The sequence below is a fragment of the Chlorocebus sabaeus genome, chromosome 11 (assembly GCF_047675955.1).
Source record: "Chlorocebus sabaeus isolate Y175 chromosome 11, mChlSab1.0.hap1, whole genome shotgun sequence".
In the NCBI taxonomy this organism is placed as follows: domain Eukaryota; kingdom Metazoa; phylum Chordata; class Mammalia; order Primates; family Cercopithecidae; genus Chlorocebus; species Chlorocebus sabaeus.
In genome coordinates, this window is record NC_132914.1 from 106560708 (window position 1) to 106585532 (window position 24825).

The window sequence follows — 24825 nt, forward strand, 5'->3', positions numbered from 1 at the left end:
CTGTAGGATTAAATTGGGCTCAGGGGATTTGTAAAGATTTAATGAAATATTTCTATGCCTATTCTCACCATCCCCCAAATTGCTTATCCACCAGCACTTCTTCAATGATGGGCTGTGTGTGAATTTATGCTACCAAAATAGCAACACACTCTCAAGCATAATAAATGGTCACTTTGGTGGGTCAGAATGGTTGAATATCAGCAATTTCATGTGGCTCAACCTAATATTTTGAGTATAGTCATTTGAGATTCTTTGCCTTTATTTTTCCTGGATGTACCTCCTTTGCCCACCATTTTGGCCCATCAGCTACTCATCATTCATTCATCCTCATCCCAAATTTGACTTCTGCGGCAGATGGCAGGGGCAACAGCCACCGCCCACCTCGCCCCCCAGACACATACGAACTTGATGTTCCCATCTACCTGTGTTTTTTTTGAACTTCATACATCTATTGTCTATTTTTGCTGCTGTCTGAGGCTCATTCATTCTTTTCATAAAAACTAGTGAGCAGGCCAGGCATGTTCGCTCACACCTGTAATCCCAGCACTTTGGGAGGCCAAGGTGGGCGGATCACTTGAGGTCAGGAGTTCAAGACCAGCCTGACCAACATGGTGAAATCCTGTGTCTGCTAAAAGTACAAAAATTAGCCAGGCATGGTGGTGCGTGCCTGTAATTCCAGCTACTCGGGAGGCTGAGGCATGAGAATCATTTGAACCCAGGAGGCAGAGGTTGCAGTGAGCTGCAATCATGCCACTGCACTCCGGCCTGGGTGATAGAATGAGACTCTGTATCAAGACAAAACAAACAAACAAACAAAACTGGTGGGCAGCTATCTGAGCTAGCACTGTCCTAGCTGGGGTGACAGCAGAGAACAGAACAGACCCCATCTCTATCCTCATGGAATTTACTTTCTATGGGGGAGACCAGCAATAACAAAGATGTAAAGTTGGCCCTCCATACCCATGGGTTCCACATCCGAGGATTCAACCAACTATGGATTGAAAATGCTTTTAAAAATACAATGAAAATAACAATACAACAATAATAATACAAATTAAAAAGCAATACATATAATTATTTATATAGCATTTACATAGTATTAGATATAATAAGTAATTTAGAGATGATTTAAAGTGTATAGGAGGATCTACTCAGGTTATATGCAAACACTATGCCAATTTTTATCAGGGACTTGAACATCCATGGATTTTTTATCCATGGGGGTCCTGGAACCAATCCGCCACAGATACTGAGGGGTGACTGTATAAGGTCAGGCAGGGATATGTTATTTGAAGAAAAGTGAATCCAGGTAAAGGGAAAGAGTGGCCAGGTTCCCTCCTTAGGTAAGGGGGGTCACTCTCTGAGTGACGGAGTGACCCATGAGGACATTTGGTGTCTTAGTCTGTTTGGGCTGCCATAATGAAACACTGGGTGGCTTCTAACCAACGGAAACTTCTCACAGTTCTGGAGGCTGGGAAGTCCAAGATCAAGGTGCTGGTAGACTCAGTGTCTGGTGAGGGCCAGCCTCAGCTTTGTTGTTTGTAGATGGTGCCTTCTCACTGCATCTTCACATAGTGGAAGGGGCAGATGAGCTCATAAGGGCACTAATCTCATTTATGAGTGCTCCACCCTTGTGACCTAATCACCTGTCAGAGGCCCTGCCTCCTAACACCATCCCATTGGGGGTTAGACTTCATCATATGAATTTTGTGGGGACACAGACGATCAGTCCATAGCATTCAGGGAACATTAATCCAGGCAGGAAAGCCTGGAGGTGGGAGCAGGCTCCAGGGCAAGCTGAGAGGCCAGCATGGCAGCTGGTCAGTGGCTGGGGACAGAGAGGCAGGAGGAGGTTCACAGGACTGAGCTGGAGATGGCCGAACCCTGTGCACCTGCCTGGCACCACTTCCCTTGATCAGGGAGCAACCATATCATAGAGTTGAAGAGGACAGAAGGTATTAGTCCCTCCAACCTGCAGGCATTTAGGGCTTCTCCCCAGCCCCTCCTTGTCTGTCTAACTTTGGCAATGCGTGCTGGTATTGGGCAAGGTCTGCATGGATGAAAGCAGGGCCTGAGACTGCTGTGTCCCCTGCGGGTGGTGGAGACCCCGTCTTCTCTAGCTTTCACTGGAGTTCAGGAAGCATACATCCTGCACCTTTGTGTAGCTGGCTGAACAGAGGAAGAACAAGGGACACTCGATACCCTTAAAGAACATGCTCATAAAGTATAATTCCAGGAAAATAAAAATGTTTTTTGCCAGACATGGTAACTCATGCCTATGATCCCAGCACTTTGGGAGGCCGAGGCAGGTGGATCTCCTGAGGTAAGGAGCTTGAAACCAGCCTGGCCAACATGGAGAAACCCCGTCTCTACTAAAAATACAAAAATTAGCTGGGCGTGGTGGCACACGCCTGTAATCCCAGCTACTCAGGAGGCTGAGGCAGGAGAATCACTTGAACCCAGGAGGCGGAGGTTGCAGTGAGCTGATATCACACCACTACACTCCAGTCTGGGTGACAGAGTGAGCTCTGTATCAAAAAAAATATACATGTATTTTTTTTTTTAACAATTTAAAATCTGATTTAAAAATAAACATAATATGAGGCCAGGCGCCGTGGCTCATGCCTGTAATCCCAGCACTTTGGGAGGACGAGGTGGGCAGATCACGAGGCCAGGAGATTGAGACCATCCTGGCTAACATGGTGAAACCCTGTCTCTACTAAAATATACAAAAAATTAGCTGGGCAAGGTGGTGGGTGCCTGTAATTGCAGCTACTTGGGAGGCTGAGGCAGGAGAATGGCGTGAACCCAGGAGGCGGAGCTTGCAGTGAGTGGAGATTGTGCCACTGCACTCCAGCCTGGGTGACAGAGTGAGACTCTGTCTCAAAAATAAATAATAAAAATAAACATAATATGAAAGGAAGGAGCATATTGGGAACACCGCTGCTAGCACTCACTGACTCTTGGACTGGGACCAAATACCTAGTGTGCATTATCTCATTTAAACCTCATGAGAACCCCATGAGGAAGGTCCTGTTACTGTTCACGTTGCACCGGTGAGGTGGTGACTCATCCCACTCTGGAGCTGGGCTGTTTCATTCTGTTTCTACGCCAGTGGCTCCGGTTGTGTTGCTTCCAGCCTTGATCCATCCGCACTTCTGAATTCTGCATTCACTTATTTCATTATACTACAGACATCACAGTTCTCTTTCTAGTGACTGCAGGGTAGAAGGGAACTGCATGCTGGAATCAGATTCTTAACACTGGAGCCAAAATTACCCCTGGGGGTGTGGGAAGCCCTCATCACTTCACAAGCATGGGACCCTTTCTTTCTCTTCTCTACTCTTTCTTGAGACAGGGTCTCTGTTACCCAGGCTGGAATACTCACTGAAGCCTCAACCTCCTGGACTCAAGCGATCCTCCTGAGTAGCGGGGACTACAGTCACACACCGCCACACCTGGCTAAAAAAAATCTTTTTTTTTTTTTTGAGATGGAGTCTCGCTCTGTCACCCAGGCTGGAGGGCAGTGGTGTGATCTTGGTTACTGCAAGCTCCACCTCCCAGGTTCACGCCATTCTCCTGCCTCAGCTTCCTGAGTAGCTGGGACTACAGGCACCCGCCATCATGCCTGGCTAATTTTTTGTATTTTTAATAGAGACGGAGTTTCACCGTGTTAGCCAGGATAGTCTCGATCTCCTGACCTTGTGATCCGCCCGCCTCAGCCTCCCAAAGTGCTGGGATTATAGGCGTGAGCCACCATGCCCAGCCTTTTTTTTTTTTTTTTTTTTTAAAGAGACAGGGTCTGCCCAGGCTGGTCTCAAATGCCTGACCTCAAGTGATCCTCCTGCCTTGGCCTCCCAAATTGCTGGGATTACAAGCTTGAGGCACGGTACCTGGTCCCAAGCATAGAACTTTTTCTTTTTTTTTTTTTTTTTTTTTTTTTTGAGACAGAGTCTGGCTCTGTCGCCCAGGCTGGAGTGCAGTGGCCGGATCTCAGCTCACTGCAAGCTCCGCCTCCCGGGTTTATGCCATTCTTCTGCCTCAGCCTCCCAAGTAGCTGGGACTACAGGCGCCCGCCACCTCGCCCGGCTAGTTTTTTTGTATTTTTTAGTAGAGACGGGGTTTCACCGTGTTAGCCAGGATGGTCTCGATCTCCTGACCTCGTGATCCGCCCGTCTCGGCCTCCCAAAGTGCTGGGATTACAGGCTTGAGCCACCGAGCCCGGCCGCATAGAACTTTTTCTTCTGGTGCTAGACTACATTTGTTTGTTCAGTTTTCTGTTGATGGACATCTGGGTTGTTTCCACCTTTTGGCCATTATGAATCATAGCACCATGCACTGCTACACCCAGTGGCTGCTATGAACATTCAGGTATGAATGTTCGGACACCTTTTCATTTCTCTTGGACAGATACCTAGGAGTGGAATTGAGTCACTGGGTTGAGCATCTGATGATGTCATTGCTCTACAAAGACAGGTCAAACTTCCTACTACATTGAAACAGTTTATCTCTTCTTCCTTTCTTGCAAAGCACCCATCTTTGAATTCCAGAAAGTTCGTGTGATGGGACTACTACATACAGTGAGTGGCTGACATGCCACAGCAGCGCTCAGCAGGCTTCTGGGGCCGGGGATGTGGGGGAGGGCTAGAGGAAGGCACAGTCACAGCTTCCCCATGTCTGTCTCCTCTCCTGCTAGGTACAAGTCCTTATGCCCAGACACCTGGCCGCACTGGCACGGGCCTCCAGCAGAGGGCGTGGAACGGCTGATCAACTACATCGGCTACAAACCTGAGGAATACAAGTTAGGCAAGTAAGTGACCAGAAGACCACCAAATGGTCTCTTCCCTTGACATCAAAGGGTTTGTGCATTGATCTGTATCCATCTAGAGCCTGGAGACTTAATTCCTAGGGATTTATGGAGATTTGCAAGATGTATGCCTCATCTACTCAATGTGAATGCAGCTCTTAATTATTTAGAAGAGCTATGGTGCTGCCGGTGGGAGGCAGTGAAGTTATAAAGGAACTCTCCGCACTAAACTGGCTCAGCAGATGGGCCTCCTTGCTGGCAAAACACAGGGAACCAGAGGGGCCACCTAACCTCTGTGTGCCTGGATTCTTTCACTGTTTCCATGTACGCGTGACCTGCCAGAGGAGCTGGGACCTAGACAATGTGAGATCATCTGTAGCATCTCAGAAATGGTGTGCTAGAACTCTTAACTGTGGAGTCTTAGTTGTCCATGAGCAGAGAACTTTCGTACGCATTGAAAGCTTTCAGGCACAACTCAAGGGACATGAATCGGGAAGATCTGAGGCCACCTTGTTAGTCATTTTGGTCAGGGTTAATGTGGTTGCAGGGAAAGGTGCCCCAGCGTGAAGATGTATTCCCCGAGGCAGGGCTTCCCGCTCCAGAGATCTCCGCCTGTGACCCTGTTCGTGGGCTTTCCCCGCCGACTCCGAACTCCCGCTTGTACATGGTCCTCTGGGCTGCCTTGGCCTCTCTCCATCTTTAGGCTCCTATTCTGGGCCTGTCCCAAGGATCACTTATTCAATCCAGATCTCCAAGGGGATTCTGCAAGGCTCAGCACATCCTGAGGGAGGCAGGTGGAGCACATCCTGAGGGAGCACATGGAGGTCAGAGGTGGGATCAGTCTGTCCCCTGTTCCATAAATTGGAACAGGGACAAGGGAGAGTGGGATCATCAGGTACCACCCACTGCTGCCCCCAGTGGCTGCCCAGGGAACTTTCCCTCACCAGGCCGATGGTGGGGAAGGCAATGTGAGGTCAATATTTGTAACCTCTCTGCTGGCTAATGTGATCTTTTTTTTTTTCTTTTTGTTTTTTTTTTGAGACAGAGTCTTGCTCTGTCACCCAGGCTGCAGTGGCGCAATCTCGTCTCACTGTAACCTCCGCCTCCCGGGGTCAAGCGATTCTCCTGCCTCAGCCTCTCAAGTAGCTGGGATTACAGGTGCACACCACCATGCCGAGCTAATTTTTGTAATTTTAGTAGAGACGGGGTTTCACCACGTTGGTCAGTCTGGTCTCAAAATCCTGACCTCAGGTGATCCGCCTGCCTCAGCCTCCCAAAGTGCTGGGATTACAGGCATGAGTCACCACGCCCCGGCATGATCTTCTTTTAAGCTTAGATCCACATTCTTTATCTGGCTAGGCGTGGTGGCTGGTGACTGTAATCCCAGCTACTCAGGAGTCTGAGGCATGAGAATCACTTGAACCTGGGAGATGGGGATTGCAGTGAGCCAAGATTGTGCCACTGCACCCCAGCCTGGGCAACAAACTGAGACTCTGTTTCAAAACAAAAAACAAACAAAAAAACACCCATATTCTTTGTCATCACTCTTTAAAGCCCAGGAACATAACTTGAAGCAACTTCAGGTTAGGATGGTGTATTCATTTCCTAGGAGTATGTCACAAATGATCACAAAGTGACTGATTTAAAACAAATCTGTTCTCTCCTAGTTGTGGAGGCCAGAAATCCAAAAATCAAGAGCTGGCAGGGCCACGTTCCTGCAGGAGCCTCTTCCAGCTCTGGTGGCTCCTGGCGTTGCTTAGCTGTAGCTGTGTCCCTCCAGTCTCTGCCTCTGTGCTCACAGGGGCTCCTCCCTGTGTCTTTCTGTGTGTATAGGGACACTCTCAATGGATTTAGGGCCCACCCTATTCCAGGATGATCTCATTTCTATCCTTACCTCAGTCACATCTGCAAACACCCTATTTCCAAATAAGATCATATTCTGAGGTTCTGCGTGGACGTGAATTTTTGAAGGGGGCACCGTTCAACCCACTAGATGGTAAACTGACCAATTAATTACAAAAACATTTCTTTTCACTTTTAGAACCAAAATATTCATTCGTTTCCCCAGAACTCTGTTTGCTACCGAAGATGCCTTGGAATTTTGTAAACATCAATTAGGTATGATTTCTTTTTCTGTCCTGATTTCAATAGAATATGAAATGAACAAGTAGAGCTTGGGGATACATCTTAAACATGGGTGTTTGATACAACGTTAGAAGCATTTACTTTGGAAACTAGGAACGAGATATGGGATTATGATAAAATCCCTGTGAATTTCTGTTTTCATGAGTGCTTGGAGGTCAGTCACAGATGCAGGCAGATATATAAACGTTGTTCTGCCGTCTCAGTTCTCGTTTGGATCAGATCCTGTTGTTCACTACTGGGGTGTAAAACCATGAGAGACCAGTCCCTTTAAATCAACATTTCCAAAATGTCACTTGTCTGTGTGTCTGATGTTGGAAAGTGTAGCTTCAAAGCCTGCAGCCTGGGGATTTGTTGGGAATGGTCAATGAGAAAAGTTAGATGGGGAAATGCAAAAAGTAAAAAATCAAAACTGCTGGGGGAGGGAGCGTCCCCTTTGAAACGTAACTGGTCTATCAAGAAGCACTCTTGAGTCATTTAAGGGCCTGCCATACGCCAGGTGAACACTAAGTCCTTTATACCACGGTCTCATTCTGTTCTGAGAACAGACCCATGAGGTAGGTGACATGGGTGTTACTGTCTTCACTTTCTTTTTTTTTTTTTTTTTTTTTGAGACGAAGTCTCGCTCTGTCGCCCAGGCTGGAGTACAGTGGCGCGATCTCGGCTCACTGCAAGCTCCGCCTCCCGGGTTTACGCCATTCTCCTGCCTCAGCCTCCCGAGTAGCTGGGACTACAGGCGCCCGCCACCACACCTGGCTAGTTTTTTGTATTTTTTAGTAGAGTCGGGGTTTCACCGTGTTAGCCAGGATGGTCTCGATCTCCTGACCTCGTGATCCGCCCGTCTCGGCCTCCCAAAGTGCTGGGATTACAGGCTTGAGCCACCGCGCCCGGCCTACTGTCTTCACTTTCTATGCAGGGAAACTGAGGCACGGAGGTGTTGGTAACTTGTTGAAGGCTACACAGCGAGTCAGCAGCCGAGCGGGGGTTTGAGCGTGGGTGTATCTGGCTTCAAGGCTTGGGGGTCTCATTTTCTGGCCTCTGTAGCAGGGGGCACCAATGGCTGGGGGTCTGGCTGAAGGGCCACAGTTAGGCCAGCGGGGCCTGAGCCAGCATCTCTAACAGGCTCACAGGGAACAGGACGTGGCTGCTCTGTAAGGCCCTTCATGAACTTGGCCTCTGATAGGACCTAGATTGCTGTGTGGAGGGAGTGGATGCAGGATTGAGAAGCCGAGGGAGAGTGTTCTGTGGTCAGACCTGGGTTCGTGCTCCTCCTTAGCTGTGTTGCCCAGCAAGCGTCTTCACCATCTGTCTGAACCTGCGTGCCCATTTGTAAACTGTGCTGATGATGCCTGCCTTGTGGGCTGGGGTATGAGAATGAAACCCAATGCCTGGCATGGAACTGGGGGGCTCCTAGCACTAGGTGTGTTCCTTGCCCTGGGAAAAGGAAAGGCAGGAAGGAAACTCCAGTTCCCAGGCAGCATCTGGGGGCCAGGCATCATGTAACCAGCCAGCTCTCAGGTCTGCAGTGCTGAAATGGCTTCCTGAAACATCACTACACACGGGCCTTTGATGCCCCCTTCCGTTATCCCCCAAACACCCCTGGAGGTCACAACCACAAAGATGCACAAATGCAAAGCCCTTTCACCAAAACATCTGTTTTATTTCAAGTTGCAAGAATCCAAGCCACATACAAAAGCTGCCTAGGAAGGAGAGAATATGTGAAAAAAAGACAAGCAGGTAAGAATTAAAAAGAAACACACGAGTTTGCTCCTGTTCTCATCTGCTTGGCACCTGGGGGCACATCTGTGAGTTCTCTCCCCCTGCTCATCCTTAAAACCTTGGTGTGGGGCTATCTCGGGGTCCAATTCTGGGACCTCTTCTCATTTTTCCTTTACTGATTGGAGATTATAACATAGTGGCCTGTATTTGTTCTACAGGCATGTTTTATTGGACCTACAATATGTGTACATTTAAAGAATAATTTTGTGGGCCAGGCGCCATGGCTCACACCTATAATCCTAGCACTTTGGGAGGCTGAGGCGGGTGGATTACTTGAGCTCAAGAGTTCAAGAACAGCCTTGGCAACATGGTGAAACCCTGTCTCTACCAAAAAACAAATAAACAAAAAAACCCAAAAATTAGCTAGGCATGGTGGTTAACGCCTGTGGTCCCAGCTACCTGGAGAGCTGATGCAGGAGGATTGTCTGAGCCCAGGAGGCGGAGGTTGCAGTGAGCCATGATGGAACCACTGCACTCCAGCCTGGGTGACAAAGTGAGACCCTGTCTCAAAAAAAAAACAAAAGAGTAATTTTTGAAGAAAGTTTCAAACATACTAGTACCCTTGAAGCCCTTCCTTTTGTTTTGTCCCTCCCCAGTCATGTTCTCAAACAACACTCCCACCCATACGCATACATTTCTTGTGAGTAACCACTCTTGAATTTTGCATTAATCATTCTCTTGTTTTTCTTCAGTAGTTTCACTATCTATGGATGTATCTCTAAATAATCTGTTTATAATTTGGCATGTTTTAAACTTAAGAAAACTATACTCCTGGTATTTTGGGTGACATTTTTGCACTCCAGATTGTTTTTGAAATTCAACCAGGAGATATGCGTAGATTTAAGTTATTCATTTGCTGATAGCTACATAGTATTCCACTATAGCAGAGGTCAGCATTATAGGAAGTAGTTTAGACTTGGGGGTCTTATGATCTCCGTCACAGCTACTCAACTCTGCCATGGTAGCAGGAAAGTAGCTTTAGATAATATGTAAATGAATGGGCAGGGCCGTGTTGAAATAAAACTTTATTTACATAAACAAGCAGCAGGCTGTAGTGGGCCAGCCTCTGAGCTATGAGTATGCCACAACTTAACTGTTCTGTTGATGGATATTTGGGTTGATTCAAGTTGCTTGTTTTTGTAATAGAAACAATGCTGTTCTGAGGATTAAAAGAAAAGCGTTCAAAAATTCTGAATACTCAAAAATCAAAAAATCTGAAGAGCATTTAAAAATTGGGAAACAGGCCGGGCACGGTAGCTCACACCTGTAATTTCAGCACTTTGGGAGGCCAAGGTGGGTGGATCACCTGAGGTCAGGAGTTCGAGATCAGCCTGCCCAACATGGCGAAACCCCGTCTCTACTAAAAACACACAAAAAATAGCTGGGCGTGGTGGTGCACATCTGTAATCCCAGCTACTCAGGAGGCTGAGGTGGGAGAATCACTTGAACCTGTGTAGTGGAGGTCGCAGTGAACCAAGATCACACCACTGCACTCCAGCCTGGGCGACAGAGTGAGACTCCATCTCGAAAAAAAAAAAAAAAATTGGGAAATAAGCCAGAACCTAAGTTTTATGTGCCCTAATTTATGTACCCCAATTTTTTAATGTAGATAACTAAAAGTAAACCCCAGTGAGACTAAACATGGTGGGAAGACTAATATGTACCATCACAAGTGCCATTGCTGTGGCTGAAAAAGACCCTGGGAAAATGACTCCCTCATGTAATTTCGGGGCTTCCCCGGAAATCTTCCATAGGCCCCTCTGCTCTGTCTCCCCCTGGTTCAGTTGTTACCTGAGTGCTCCCAGGTAAGAACTGATGGCATTCACCCGACCTTCCATCTCTGAGGCTAACAGAGTGTTGTGGTGGGCGTCCAGATGTTTGTGGAATGGATAAAGCCTTCTGGAAAAGCCTTCTGTATTTCCACACGATTGTGCTCACCTTCTAATGCCAGCAGTGAACTCTTTCAGCCATCAAACTGGAAGCCCACTGGCGTGGGGCTCTGGCTCGGAAGGCAATCCAAAGGAGAAAGTGGGCCGTGCGGATTATCAGAAAGTAAGTTTTCAGGTACAACAGAGATGACAGGTCACTGAACGCTGGTGCCCTGCAGGGGATGGTCATGGAGGTAGATGAGTTCTTTGTGATTTTTGGATTTGTGCAGAAAGGAAAAACTCCCTTCAGAATGCCATTAGGAATTCGGGTCCATCCCTTTGCTCTGAGCTGAATTTGATGGCGATCACAACTCAATGTATTTGGAATTTCTCTTAGCCTGGCTCAAAAGTCACAAAGTCAAATGCCTTCTGATGCCAGGCAGGTAAAGTGAGTGAATCTCATGAGCTGGGATAAGACAACAGGGCATGGTAGAGACTGCAGCAAACTGCAACGCTCAGTCCACCTCAAGGTGGGGCAGTAACTAGCCCATTCCAGTTGACTGCCGCTGTGGGGAAATGTAGCCAGATGGCTTGAATTTTCAAGAACATTGAAATCTGGGTTTTGGAGTTTTGCTGTTGTTGTTGTTTGTTTTTTTGTTTGAGACAGAGTCTCACTCTGTCACCCAGGCTGGAGTACAGTGGTGCAATCTAGGCTCACTGCATCCTCCGCCTTCTGGGTTCAAGCGATTCTCTTGCCTCAGCCTTCCAAGTGGCTGAGATTACGGGCGCACACCACCACACCTGGCTAAATTTTTTGTATTTTTAATAGAGACGGGGTTTCACCATGTTGGTCAGGCTAGTCTCGAATTCTTGACCTCAAATGATCCGCCTGCCTCAGCCTCCCAAAGTGCTGGGATTACAGGCATGAGCCACCATGCCCGGCCTTGAAATCTGGCTTTTATGCACTACTTCCTAACTTTTTTTGATTGGCAACTAATTAAAGCTCCTCAAAACAAAACAAAAGGCCGTGTGGGTGAAACTGAACATATGTGTGGGGCAGATTTGGCCTGGGGCCTACATTCCAGGCTTCTGGCCTATGTGGTCATCTCAACAGCCTCTACCACTTTGGCCTCCTTTGACTCAAAGAAGCGGGAAGAGAATGTAGATCTCAGTGAAGAAATGGTCCAGAAAAGTAAGAAAACATTTTCCTTTTTAGGTTCATCAAGGGATTCATCAGTCGCAACAAACCCCTCTGTCCTGACAACGAGGAATTTATCGTGTTTGTGCGGAAGAATTACATCTTGAATCTCCGGTATCACCTTCCAAAGACTGTCCTGGACAAGAGCTGGCTGAGGCCTCCTGGCATCTTGGAAAATGTAAGGACTAATATGGGATTTCCAGTGTTGTAGGTAACGTGGGCACTGACAAAGCTTAACTCTCATATGTCTTTGTGCTGCCTCCCTTTGGCTTGAAAGGGCTGCCCTGGCAGAGCCCTTCTTCCCAAGGATGCTGCACAAGAAATTGAACTCCTTAGAACTCGTGATGTCCTTACTAACATTATAAAGCCACTGGAGGTTGTTTGAACAGAGCACTTTTTTTTTTTTTTTTTTGAGATGGAGTCTTGCTCTGCCACCCAGGCTAGAGCACAGTGGCACAATCTTGGCTCACTGCAACCTCCGCCTCCCAGGCTCAAGTGATTCTCATGGGTCAGCCCCCTGAGTAGCTGGGATTACAGGCACCCGCCACTACGCCTAGCTAATCTTTGTATTTTTAGTAGAGACGGGGTTTTGCCATGTTGGCCAGGCTGGTCTCGAACTCCTGACCCCAAGTGATCCATCCGCCTCAGCCTCCCAAAGTGCTGGGATTACAGGTGTAAGCTACCATGCTCGGCCGACAGAGCACTTTCAAATGGTTTCTATTCTTGACGTAGCCTACTTAGAACAGCATCTCTCAAGAGATGGTCTGAGGACCCTCTGTGTCTGGAACTTAGAGGCGGGGCTGTTCTAAGATTCCTGGGCTCTACTTTGGACCCACTGAGTCAAAATCTCCAGGAATCTCATTATAACCAGTTCTGCAGGAAAGTCATAAACATATTCAAGTTTGAGAATCATTAGTTAAGCAACAGCAAAAAGTTGGGAGAGGATCCGGTTAGCTGCTCTGACTATAAAATATAAAATATTAACAGTGTGCTTGAAATCAAACTGAATCCAGCAGTGTTTTTTTTAAAGCTTCATTTTGATTGCCACAGCCCCAGACAGGGAGTGAGTGAGGCACGTGGAAAGAAGTATGTTCTCCACACAGGCATCAGATCTGCTCCGGAAAATGTGCGTGAGGAACCTGGTGCGGCAGTACTGCCGGGGGATCACAGCTGAGCGGAAAGCAATGGTAGGGACATGATGTCTGCGGTGGCAGGTGGTGGAGGGGGTGAGAGTGGGTCCTGAGTGTCAGTCCTCCTCATCCACCATTTCACCTATAAGCAGGGGGTCATGCTGGTCCCATGCCTTGAAATGTTCGATAATTGCAGGTAGACCAGCAGAGAGCCCTGGATGAATGCCAGCTGTTACTGTAGTCAGCACGGCTCCCTTTGTTACTACGGGAAAATGATCGCAGTGGCTCCTGCCATTCATCCACGGGAGCAGAGAACGTAGACCCCTTTCTGCTGGAGATCTGTTTTTCACCGTGCTAACCTGCGGGTCTTTTGCGTAAAGGGTACTATTTCAGGGTTTGTGGCCTTTCTCTGTTGGAATTACTCAACTCTGCTGCTACGGTGAGAAAGCAGCCATGGACGATGTGTGCGTGAATGGCATGGCTCTGTCCCAATAGAACGTTACTTACAAAAATGGACAGCAGGCTGAGTTTGGCCTGCAGGCTCTGGTTTCCCAATCCCTGATCTACAAGAAACTGCTCTGGGAACTCTGAAAAATCTACTTTCAGGAAGGTAGTAAGAGAACAAGCAGAAATGTCAACCAGTCTCTACCAATATGACTTTTAGGGCATTTTGGCCAAAGCCAGAAAGGTGTTCTGACTTGTATGCTCCAGGGTAACAAGGCTCCCACAGTTTATCCAGCAAAGGATGTGACATCAGTGGGTCTAGAGCTCCTCTATCCCAAAGAAGCCTATGGCTACCATTTTTATACTTTCAATTGTGTATTACCAGATGCAGCAAAAGGTAGTTACAAGTGAAATCTTCAGGGGAAGGAAAGACGGCTACACAGAAAGTTTAAATCAACCCTTTGCCAACAGTCGGATAAGTAAGTACATTTTCCAGCCTATGTATTTGGCTTTCCAATTCTAAAAGGAGTCAGAGGGTGGGGTGCGGTGGCTCACGCCTGTAATCTCAGCACTTTGGGAGGCTGAGGTGGGCAGATTGCCTGAGCTCAGGAGTTCAAGACCAGCCTGGCCAACATGGCGAAACCCCATCTCAACTAAAATACAAAAATTAGGAGGGTGTGGTGGCATGCACCTGTAGTCCCAACTACTCAGGAGGCTGAGGCAGGAGAATCGCTTGAACCCAGGAGGCGGAGGATGCAGTGAGCTGAGATCATGCCACTGTACTCCAGCCTGAGAAACACAGCGAGACTCTGTCTCCAAAAAAATAATAATAATAAGTCAAAGGAAGATGCTCAACTCTGCAGCATTTCCTGATGACTATTTCCCCAGCGGAGATCTTGGCACAGAGGTGCATAACAAAGCTAGCAGATACCAGTGACTTTCCCGCAGGATTGGTATTTTAGTGATGATTCATGGCCTTCTGGTTCCCTCTCTAGATGAAGGAGACATTAATCCCAAAGTGCTTCAGCTAATTAGCCATGAGAAGATCCAGGTAAGGCAATGTGTGTCCTCAGTCTCAAACAGGATTCCCTCATCGAGTCTAAGAGCAGGGTCAGCTTTCTCCATAAAGGGCGCACTATTTAAATGCAGGGGTGCAGCTGGGCAGCTGGGGATCTCAACTGTGAGGCTTTGGGTATTAACTAAGATGATGGGGAACAAATGATGATTAGATCATGGCTGCTGTTCTCATGATCCCCCCGTCACCCTACAAACTGTCTTGGTTTGCTTTCCTACACAATTGAGTGAAGTGTAGCCATGAACTTAATCATGAAACACCCCCGTATTGGTGAGAGGCAGTGTGCCACAGTGCCTGGGCGCTGACGCTGGCTTTGAACGTAGCAGCCGTGAGATCCTGGGCAGGTCACTTAAGCTCTTGGTGCCTCTGATTTTCTGTGAATGAGGATAATGGGGTTACTGAGAGGATGAATGAGTTGGTGGGTGGGAGGTGCTCAGGGTGCTGCCTGGCACACAGCAGCAAGTGCAGCTCTGGTGATCATGTGTGCCAGTGTCTGCTCTGCCCCACTTTTTTTTTTTTTTTTTTTGGTTCCCTGGGGAATAGAAGCCACTGTGCCTGGATTGGATTACACTGGCTGTGAAAGTTTTCATCTCTGACCATCAGAGCAGACCTGCAAGGCAGGTAGCCATAGCCTTGACTTCCTCAGAGGGCAATGCAGCTAGGCAGAGCTAGGAATCAAAATCCCCACCATGCAGACAGCCAGAAAAAAAAAAAATATATATATATTATATATATATAATTGTATGTGTGTATATATATATAATTGTATGTATATATAGTTTTATAAATCTGAGCTTCTCTGAATGCTTGACATCACTTTACTGGGGTCTGAGTAGCAAGAAACTCAGTAGTCTGCCCCGCCTCCCCACCATGAAGTCACCTTCCCCTTGTAGTATGGTGTCCCGGTCATTAAATATGACAGAAAAGGCTTCAAAGCACGGCAGCGGCAACTCATTCTTACTCAGAAAGCAGCTTACGTGGTGGAACTTGCCAAAATCAAGCAGAAAATAGAGTACTCAGCTCTCAAAGGTAAGAAGTGGGCAATCTTAAAACAATGCACTGAGTTGACTCAACTACTAGAAAGTCCAGTAATGAAGCTCCCAAACAGGAAACACAAGTGTAGGGTGCCCATAAACCCCGGGGTAGCGATGCACACCTGTAGTCTCAGCTACTGGAAGCCTGAGGCAGGAGGATCACTTGAGCCTGGGAGTTCGAAGTTGCAGTGAGCTGTGACTGCGCCACACACTCCAGCCTGGGCGGCAAAGTGAGACTCTGGCTCCAAAAAAAAAAACCCCAAAAAAACAAAACAAAAAAACCATCTGCCTGGACTGCACCCCTTATTCTGGCATAAATATTAATAGCACCACTTTACTCAAGTACCCAGACTGGGCAATAGTCTTCTTCCACGGCGATCGGAGCCCACTAGCAGGCTGATTTCTAAAGTATGCCCTTCATCCTTCTGGGCCCAGCTAGGAGAAGGAAGCATGGGGTTGGGCAGCCCCTGGGCGTATCTCCTCTTCTCTGTACTCATGTCAAGCTCTCTAGTTCCTGGCTCCTAACTCTGGATCTGTCTTAAGGTGTCTCCACCAGCAATCTGAGAGATGGAATCTTAGTCATTCATGTTTCACCAGAGGACAAGCAAAAGGTAATTGTCAGTCACCAGTCTCTACTAAAAGGCAGAAATGATACACTGCCAAAATGTTAAGTTGACCACCGTGAAACTTGTCTGTCGGTGTGTCTGTTTCTTTAAGCTGTGAATACTGAAATTATGCCTTGTCTCCTCCCCACCCCAGGGGGATGCCGTTTTGCAGTGTGGACACATGTTTGAAGCAGTTACTAAACTCGTCATGCTGGTTAAGAAGGAGAACATTGTCAATGTTGTTCAAGGAAGGTAGGTGGTTTCATCTTCAGCTCAGGAAGTCATTCAATGTCACAGTGTTTATTAAGACCGAGCATGGTGGCTCATGCCTGTAATCCCAGCACTTTGGGAGGCTAAGACAAGCCGGTAACTTGAGGCCAGGAGTTCAAGACCAGCCTGGCCAACATGGTGAAACCCCATTTCTACTAAGAATACAGGCCAGGCGCAGTGGCTCACGCCTGTAATCCCAGCACTTTGGGAGGCCGAGGTGGGCGGATCACAAGGTCAGGAGATTGAGACCACGGTGAAACTCCGTCTCTACTAAAAATACAAAAAATTAGCCGGGTGCGGTAGTGGGCACCTGTAGTCTCAGCTACTCAGGAGGCTGAGGCAGGAGAATGGCGTGAACCCGGGAGGTGAAGCTTGCAGTGAGCTGAGGTCGCGCCACTGCACTCCAGCCTGGGGGACACAGCAAGACTCCGTCTCCAAAAAAAGAGTACAAAGATTAGTTGGGCTTGGCGGTGCACGCCTATAATCCCAACCTCCACTACCTGGGTTCAAGTGATTCTTGTGCCTCGGGAGGCTGAGGCACAAGAATCACTTGAACCCAGGTAGCAGAGGTTGCAGTGAGCCGAGGTCACATCACTGCACTCCAGCCTGGGCAACAGAGCTAGACAATGTCTCAAAAAAAAAAAAAAAAATTATTATAGATCAGGAAAGATACAAATATTGTTTTCACTCCTGCTTGCTTCCTGCTTCCAACATAATCAAGCACCATCTCTACCAGTAAGGGGTGAGAAACAAGCCTCTAGTGTTACATCCTCGCCCCTCCCATAAAGAACTTTTTTCCGTCTTCATCCCTGTGATCTTGGGTTCCAGAGAAATGAAGTCAGTGAAGGCAGGATATCCTGGAGAGCTGTTTCTTTTCCCTCATCCTGTGCTGTTCCAAGTTTTAACAACCAGAGGAGCACACTTGTAGGTGGAATAAGGAGAGAGCTGAGTGCTTTGAAATGTGTCATCTTTGTGTTGCTGTACCTCTGAGGGAATACTCAGCCCCTCAGAGCTTCAGCGTGACATGGAAGTAGTTCCGCAGACCTCACGCTGGCCCTCTGAAGAACTGAACGCGCTCGCTTGATTTCACGGTAACTACAGAAACACGTAGGTTACCCAGCTGTGGCAACAGCATTCTTCCTTTCCTCAAATATGCTATAAAACACTGTAATAAAACAGGAATTTGATCTTGAAATTAGTAGAATTTCATAAGTGAATGTCTTTTGCAGACCAAAGGTTGAGAGAAGAAAATACAGTATGTCAGTAATGTGTCACTTTGTGTATTTTAAGTTTACAGTTTTTTATTAGTCCGGGAAAAGAAGGCACAATAGTTTTCGACACTGGACCGGAAGAACAAATCTATAAAAATAAAAATGGACAATTAACAGTGGTGAGTGGCTGTCTCTGGGAGGGAAGTAAGCCGTTTTATAGAATATAAGTTAAAGTTCTACCAATTTCAGTCCTATAGATTGACTGGATTCACAAGCTATTAATAGTTCATTTCTGCCCTCTATTCCTAATTCTACATCTGTTAAGACAGGAAGAAACTGATATAGAGATATATACGTCTAAACACTGAATGAGAAAAGAAGAAAAGCTTACCATCCTTAAGTTGTCAGGGAACCAGAAACTGACATAAGACACTTCTCAAATAGCAGAGTCTCACTTTTCACTGGATGAAGGCTTTATGCTCATTACAGTGGCTATCCATAACTTCCCTCCACATTGAAATCAATGTGCTTGTGTCCCACCCAGATACTGAGACTTAATTGGTTGGAGGTGTGGCTTGGGCTTCAGGATGCAAGAAAATATAAATGTAAGAAAAGTATGTAAGAAATATATAAAAAATACGTAAGAAAATATAAACTCGCTTTTTGGAATACATGTGTCAAAGGCTGCCCATGTTAATACCTTTGGTATAAAACGGGTCTAACAAGCACAGAGGTTTGGGAACCATGGCTATGCTAGAGAGAAGTCTAGCCTGAGCACACAAGTATGCTGCCTTCCCTGACTGTGCCCATGCTGGGCTGAGCATCCCAGTGGTCCTCGCTGGCAGGTAGTACATGGAGCTTGTTTTGATCCAGTTTTGCTGAAAAACGACATGTTAAAAGCAGAGGGGGCTATACCTTTAAAATGTTTCTTGTATTATACAAAGAATTTTGATACAAATTAATTAAAAAATGGTCTGTGAACATGGAGTGTCTCATACACATTGAAATTTAAGTGGATTTACCTGTAAAGTCATTTTGCAGGCCAGGTGCGGTGGCTCACACCTGTAATCCCAGCACTTTGGGAGGCCGAGATGGGCGGATCACCTGAGGTCAGGAGTTGGAGACCAGCCTGGCCAACATGATGAACTCTGTCTCTAGTAAAAATACAAAAAGTAGTTGAGCATGGTGGCACATGCCTATAGTCCCAGATACTCAGGGAGGCTGAGGCTGGAGAATTGCTTGAACGTGGGAGGCAGAGGTTGCAGTGAGCTGAGATGGCACAGCTACACTCCAGCCTGGGTGATAGAGTGAGACTCTGTCTCAAAAAAATAAAATCATTTTGTAGATAAAAAATAATTGCCCCTAGACACAATGAACTCCTTTGGGGACAAGTTAAAATAAGGATGATTTTGGATGTAGACTATAAGGTGTCTTTTTAGTTTACATGCTGTCTTAAAAGTGACACCCTGGAGACTGTGTCTCTCTCCTCTGGAGTCACACGGAGTCTGTCTTCCTCCCTGACTGGTTCTGGCTGAAGAGGCTGACAGGCCTCCATGCGCCAGCTTCTAAGTCTGGCTTATCTCATGGGAGGTGGCACTGGCTTCTCACAGGCCCTCCACACCCACCTTGTTAATGGTGACAGTTGAGGTGATAACTGTTTCCTTTTGAGCAAAGGGAGCGGGCAGGGCTGTAAACTGAAGTGTAACTCTCTCCCAGGTGTCGGTCAGGAGGAAGTCCTGATAGAGGATGACATCTGACTGCTACCACTGCCATTTTTGCTCCAACTGAGGAAATTACAGGGGAAGCAGGGATTGGATCCAGTTGGCTACCTCTTCAAGGAACCAGGCCCGCAGCACGAACAGATCACATCTGAAGAAACTGAGGGGCGTTAGGCCAAAGCCTAACCCCAGCTTCTCAGCTGCCCCGTGGCACCTTGTTAAATTGTCACCTTCTGGACACAGACCCAAGGTCACCCAAAGGCATGATTCTAAACACCTTCGACAGGACCTATGTTTAATGGGCACTCCAACATGTCATTAGAGGGTGGGCAAGATTCTCTACCTCTGTCAAGCTGCCCCGAGACATGATGCAATACTGTGTACAGTAAGTTCTCAAATAACATTTCATTATGTTGATAAGACATCTGATTCCTGGGCAAGGCCACGGTCTGGGTGGAGTCTGTACGTTCTCCCTATGTCTCTGGGTTTCTTCTGGGTGCTCTGGTTTCCTCCCACATCCCCAAGTTGTATGTATCGGGTGAACTGGCGTGTCTATGCAGTCCCAGTCTGAGTGCGTGTGGGTGCGTGAGTGAGCCCCGTGAGAGGAGGACATCCTGTCCAGGGTGGGTCCCGCCTGGTGCCCTGAGCTGCTGGGATTGGGCTCTGGCCATCTGCAACCCTGAACATGCAGGTTGGAGAACGAATGAATACGAATTTTATTGTAAAAGAAAAATGGATATATAGCATATGAGCACACAAATGGACAATAAATGCCACAGTGCAAAAGCATGTAGGGAGCCCGTCACACTTGTAACTGGGGAGGGGCTCCTTATAATTTCCCCTTTGCAAGCGTTTATTCACTGATTGATGCGGCCACCGCTACAACCACCCTCACTCACTCATTCACCAAAACTTAGGTAATGATCTTATTTTTAATTTAATTAAATATATGTGTAGCTCATTTATTTCAGTGTTTAATATGAGAAGTGCTTTGGTCTTTATTTAGAAGTTGGGTGATGTTTTTGTGCCCAGCAACATGCTGTAGGAATTGAACTCTTGTTTCAATCCATTAGCCTCATGGTTTTGCTTCAAGTCTCAGCTTCCAAGAACCTCTCAATGACTTACTGTGCATGGTCGGAGACTAAAGGAAATTTCCTAAAGCTGCAAAATTTGAATTTTGCTTTACATAAATGGAACTCAGATGTGTCAAGGGATTGGGTTTGGTGAACTGAAGCCGTCTGCCCCGTAACAGTAAATCAGCGGTAACACCAGCTGATTCACCCTTTTTCACGAGCCAGGCAGCCTTTGACCCCAAGACTTCCTTTTGGCGTTTGACTTCAAACACTACAGAAACATGACTCATCTTTCCCTTCCACCCTGAGCGACTTTAAGGGGGTGAGGCAGAACGTGGGGGCCCTGCCTTTGTTGAAAACCACATTTGAGGGGCCCGGTTATGCCAGGCATGTCTGAAAAGACCCAGAAAACAGAAGCATTTTATGACTTTTATTTTACATGTCCACAAATGTCTGCACAACATACAGTGGCTACATCTAAAACTTTGAGCATTTTTTTATAGCGCAAAGAGACGGAAAGGTTAATGACACACTTAACTGTGTTACAGTGACTTTGGGTAGAGCCCTAAAGACAGCACACGCTCCAGAGGGAGGGCTGAGCGTTGTTCACACTCGGGTCCGAATCGCTGTTGTAAGGTACAAAGACACACTTTAACTGGGGAATGGGGTCCCCGCACAGTGATTACCCCCACAGGAGGGTGACAGAATATGCCAGGAATTGTCTTGGACATGGGCCCCAGTCACCACAATCAAATGGCTTATTTAAAACAAACAAACAAAAAAAACCTTGATTACAACACACCAAAGCTGTTCCAATTAGTAAAAAAATTGTAGTTACTACATTGCAGTGAAACCTGACTCTTTACCAAATCTTGGGCCAATGTTTTACTTGGCTAGTGCTTACATTATAAATACTGGTTTTTGCCCTTAGTGCGAACATAAGAAAAATCAGTTCCTTGTATATTCAGTAACAGAGCTTGGACCAGCCAATGCTGTCTGTTCACTCATGGCTATAATGCAGCCGACAGAATTTGTTCACCATGGAATGTTTTATAAACCTGTTCATATTCCAGAGAGACAAAGACTCAAAACTACAGGTGCAAAGTTGGAGAAAAAGTGAGGGTAGAGAGAGCTGCCAGAAACACTAGCTCATTAGGCATAGAGGCCACAGCAAATCAAATTGTTCCACAAACTCATTCTTCATACAGACATTTAAAAAACTACACAGCCAGGTGTGGTGACTCATGTCTGTAATCCCAGCACTTTGGGAGGCCAAGGCGGGCGGATCACGGGGTCAGGAGTTCGAGACCAGCCTGGCCGACATGGTGAAACCCCATCTCTACTAAAAATACAAAATTAGCCGGGCATGGCCTGGCGGGTGCCTGGAATCCCAGCTACTCGGGAGGCTGAGGCAGGAGAATCGCTTGAACCCGGGAGGCAGAAGTTGTGGTAAGTGGAGATCGTGCCACTGCACTCCAGCCTGGCCGATAGAGCAAGACTCTACCTCAAAAAAAAAAAAAAAAAAAAAAAAAAGGTATACAATGGCTTTTCCATTTTCAGGGCCGATATTCACTTCGACTTTCTACAAAAGCTCAACCCAAAAGGCAGGGTTGGTGTTTAAAACTTAAACAGTATAAAATCTTTACGAAACATTATTTTGTAAGCCCTCTTTCCTTAGCAGTTAATAAAATCCAAATGGCCTAATACAAAAGTTTCTCACACGACAGTTTAAAAAGCGTCTGCCCAATACATGATTTTGACATTCAGTCATGATTGTTTCCAAGTTTTATTGTAGGCTTTGCTGTTGGATACAAAATGAAGGCATACAACTGTCACAGGCAGGGCAGTACGTACAAAGTCTAAGCTGTAAAAACCGTTTGAAAATATAAACTCGCTTTTTGGAATATATATGTCAAAGGCTGCCCATGTTAATACCTTTGGTATAAAACAGTAACGATTCCCTTGACAAACCCATCCATCACCTGACACACATTCACATCTCCTGGTAACTACTCTACCTAGTCTAGTCTCAACCACCCCTGTCAGTCATGACTCACTCCTGTTCCTTTGCAGGCGCAGAGGAGCCTGGGAGGTAGGTCACTGAGAACACCTGTCCTACACGGGTGTTGCACCCAGCCGGGCTCCAGCAGGGGTCACCTGTGCCCCACAATCACACGTCCCCACCCACAGTCGCACACATCCCTTAAACATGAACACAGACACAAAGCAGACCCAAAGGTATCTATCAACCCGCACATCCTCAACCTGTTCACTGCTGGCCACTCTACACTGTGTAAAAATCAGAGGCAAAGACAAGGGGGTCTGTGTTTACAGCAGGTCAGCTCCTTGGGGCTGGTGGTGTGAGGGTGTCCCTGCCTGGATACCAGGCTGGGAGGAAAAAGGGTCTGGGCCACACTGAATTTCTAAGCCAACTGACTTAGAAAGTTAGCCCAGCTTCCTGGGGAAGGAGGCTGAAGAGGAGTGGGATCCCAGGGAGGGGTAGTTTATGAGCTATGCCTGTCACAGGGTCAGATGGCCTTCCTGGAGTGGAGTCAGGTCAACCAGGAGAACAACTGGAAGGGGCTGGAGTTGGGGAAAGAACCAGAAACAGAGCTGGACACTTACTGCCATGGAAAGCTCTGCTCCTACGCAGACACGTGGGGTCCCAGTGAGCACCAGGCCAAAGACCAGCCCAAGGTGGCCAAAGGCTTTCTCCCTAAACAAAACCTTGCACCCAAAGTTGCACTGGTCACAACGATTTAGGTGCTCATTCAGCCACATTTCCACTGCCACAAGCTGCAATTATCAACAAGCTCTAGGCCCAAAGCGACATGGCAGAAAGCACTTCTAGCAAAGTGGTGGGGATTGTGTCCGGGCCAAACACACAGGAACCAGGAGTGGACCTGCTGGGGCTGGAAGATTATGAAATAGGAAGCAGGGAGCTCAGATACCTCTGGTGGCCTCCAACTGCAGAACAACTCTCGGAACTGTCAAACTGAACCCTTAAGGGAGTGTCACCCAAAAAGCCCATATGGGAAGTCAACACCCACAAAAATAAATACTGCAAACAAAAGTTCTCACATACACTTCACACACATTTATACTTTTCCTCTGAGAACCGAGAAAGCCTGGCTCCAAAGAGTCTCAGATTCTCATGAAAAGTAGAGATCTTAGACACAGCTTGTTCAAAGACAGGGGTCATACGCCTGGGTCAAGACAATCAATTTGCCTTGTCAAGCAATACCAAAATAATCATCTGACTTGTTACAAAAGTATCTCCAGGCTCCAAGGGAAGCAGAAGGGGCCCGGCAGCCTGCACAGGATCTGGGTGTAGCATGGCAGGGAGTGGGGGCGGTGAGAGAAGGGCGGCTCGGTCTCTTGCCTGCTCACTGGTGGAGGTGGGCCCGGTCGTCGGGGCGCTTGATGTGGATCCGCCGCACCCGCTCGATCCGCTCCCGCTCCCGCTCCTCGTCCTCATCCAGGTGGTGGGAGCGTCCTGCCGCCCCGCCTGTGGCCTCCAGGAGCGCATTGTCAGGTCCCCGGCCGTCCTGGGCCTCATATAGCAAAATGTTCAGGGTCTCCTCATAAATCCGGGCTTCGGGAAACTCCACCTGTGTTCCCACAAAATACAGGGTAGGTAAGTTAACGGCCCACACTCTCTGCCAACACCTGGACTTTAAGCAGGGCCGCCAGACTAAATCAGGCCCCTGGGATTCCACTGAAGGCCACCAGTATTATTTTTAAATAAACTGATATTTTCAATGGCAACACTTACGTGTGGTGCTAAATGCACAGAAAATCAAGGGGATGCAGAGAAACAGGTCTCCCGGCCCCTAGTTTCCCTTCTTTTTTTTTTTTTTTGAGACGGAGTCTCGCTCTGTCGCCCAGGCTGGAGTGCAGTGGCCGGATCTCAGCTCACTGCAAGCTCCGCCTCCCGGGTTCACGCCATTCTCCGGCCTCAGCCTCCCGAGTAGCTGGGACTACAGGCGCCCGCCACCTCGCCCGGCTAGTTTTTTGTATTTCTTAATAGAGACGGGGTTTCACCGTGTTAGCCAGGATAGTCTCGATCTCCTGACCTCGTGATCCGCCCGTCTCGGCCTCCCAAAGTGCTGGGATTACAGGCTTGAGCCACCGCGCCCGGCCTAGTTTCCCTTCTTAAAGGTACAGTTTCTCATCATTTTACCCTCTCAAAGATTCTGTGCATGTCAATATTTGTACATATATTTATTCACACAAAACACACACAAGGTGGCCCACCACACGCACTTGTACATGTCTTCCTCTTGTCCCTAACTTAACCTAGAGATCATTCTGGATCAAGGAAATATAAACACGACAATGCAATTAACCATACTTGGATGGACATTTAGGTCAGTGTTAATATGCTTCTCCTAACAGAGCTGCAACCTTGCACACAAGTCCATCCACACCTTAAAGCAGTCTCTAAAGCAGTTTTTTGTACAGGGTCCAG

General features: G+C 47.3%; 2 protein-coding genes across 4 annotated transcripts in view; one reads left to right on the forward strand and one right to left on the reverse strand.

The window, feature by feature from the left end:
- Nucleotides 1–20495, forward strand: part of MYO1H (myosin IH) — a 101173-nt gene extending 80678 nt beyond the window's left edge. The window contains exons 20-32 of the mRNA XM_037996564.2: nucleotides 4697–4810; nucleotides 6849–6925; nucleotides 8618–8686; nucleotides 10696–10780; nucleotides 11813–11972; nucleotides 12898–12981; nucleotides 13754–13847; nucleotides 14364–14419; nucleotides 15337–15472; nucleotides 16021–16088; nucleotides 16237–16334; nucleotides 17643–17742; nucleotides 19280–20495. Coding sequence (XP_037852492.2) covers nucleotides 4697–4810; nucleotides 6849–6925; nucleotides 8618–8686; nucleotides 10696–10780; nucleotides 11813–11972; nucleotides 12898–12981; nucleotides 13754–13847; nucleotides 14364–14419; nucleotides 15337–15472; nucleotides 16021–16088; nucleotides 16237–16334; nucleotides 17643–17742; nucleotides 19280–19303 — 1165 coding nt within the window. The 3' untranslated portion in view covers nucleotides 19304–20495. The remainder of the gene's footprint in view (nucleotides 1–4696; nucleotides 4811–6848; nucleotides 6926–8617; nucleotides 8687–10695; nucleotides 10781–11812; nucleotides 11973–12897; nucleotides 12982–13753; nucleotides 13848–14363; nucleotides 14420–15336; nucleotides 15473–16020; nucleotides 16089–16236; nucleotides 16335–17642; nucleotides 17743–19279) is intronic.
- Nucleotides 20496–20769: 274 nt separating this feature from the next.
- KCTD10 (potassium channel tetramerization domain containing 10) overlaps nucleotides 20770–24825 on the reverse strand; it is a 29461-nt gene continuing 25405 nt past the window's right edge. For all 3 annotated transcript variants that reach the window (XM_008004628.3, XM_008004632.3, XM_008004631.3), the window contains one exon: nucleotides 20770–23965. In XM_008004628.3, coding sequence (XP_008002819.1) covers nucleotides 23741–23965 — 225 coding nt within the window. In that variant the 3' untranslated portion in view covers nucleotides 20770–23740. The remainder of the gene's footprint in view (nucleotides 23966–24825) is intronic.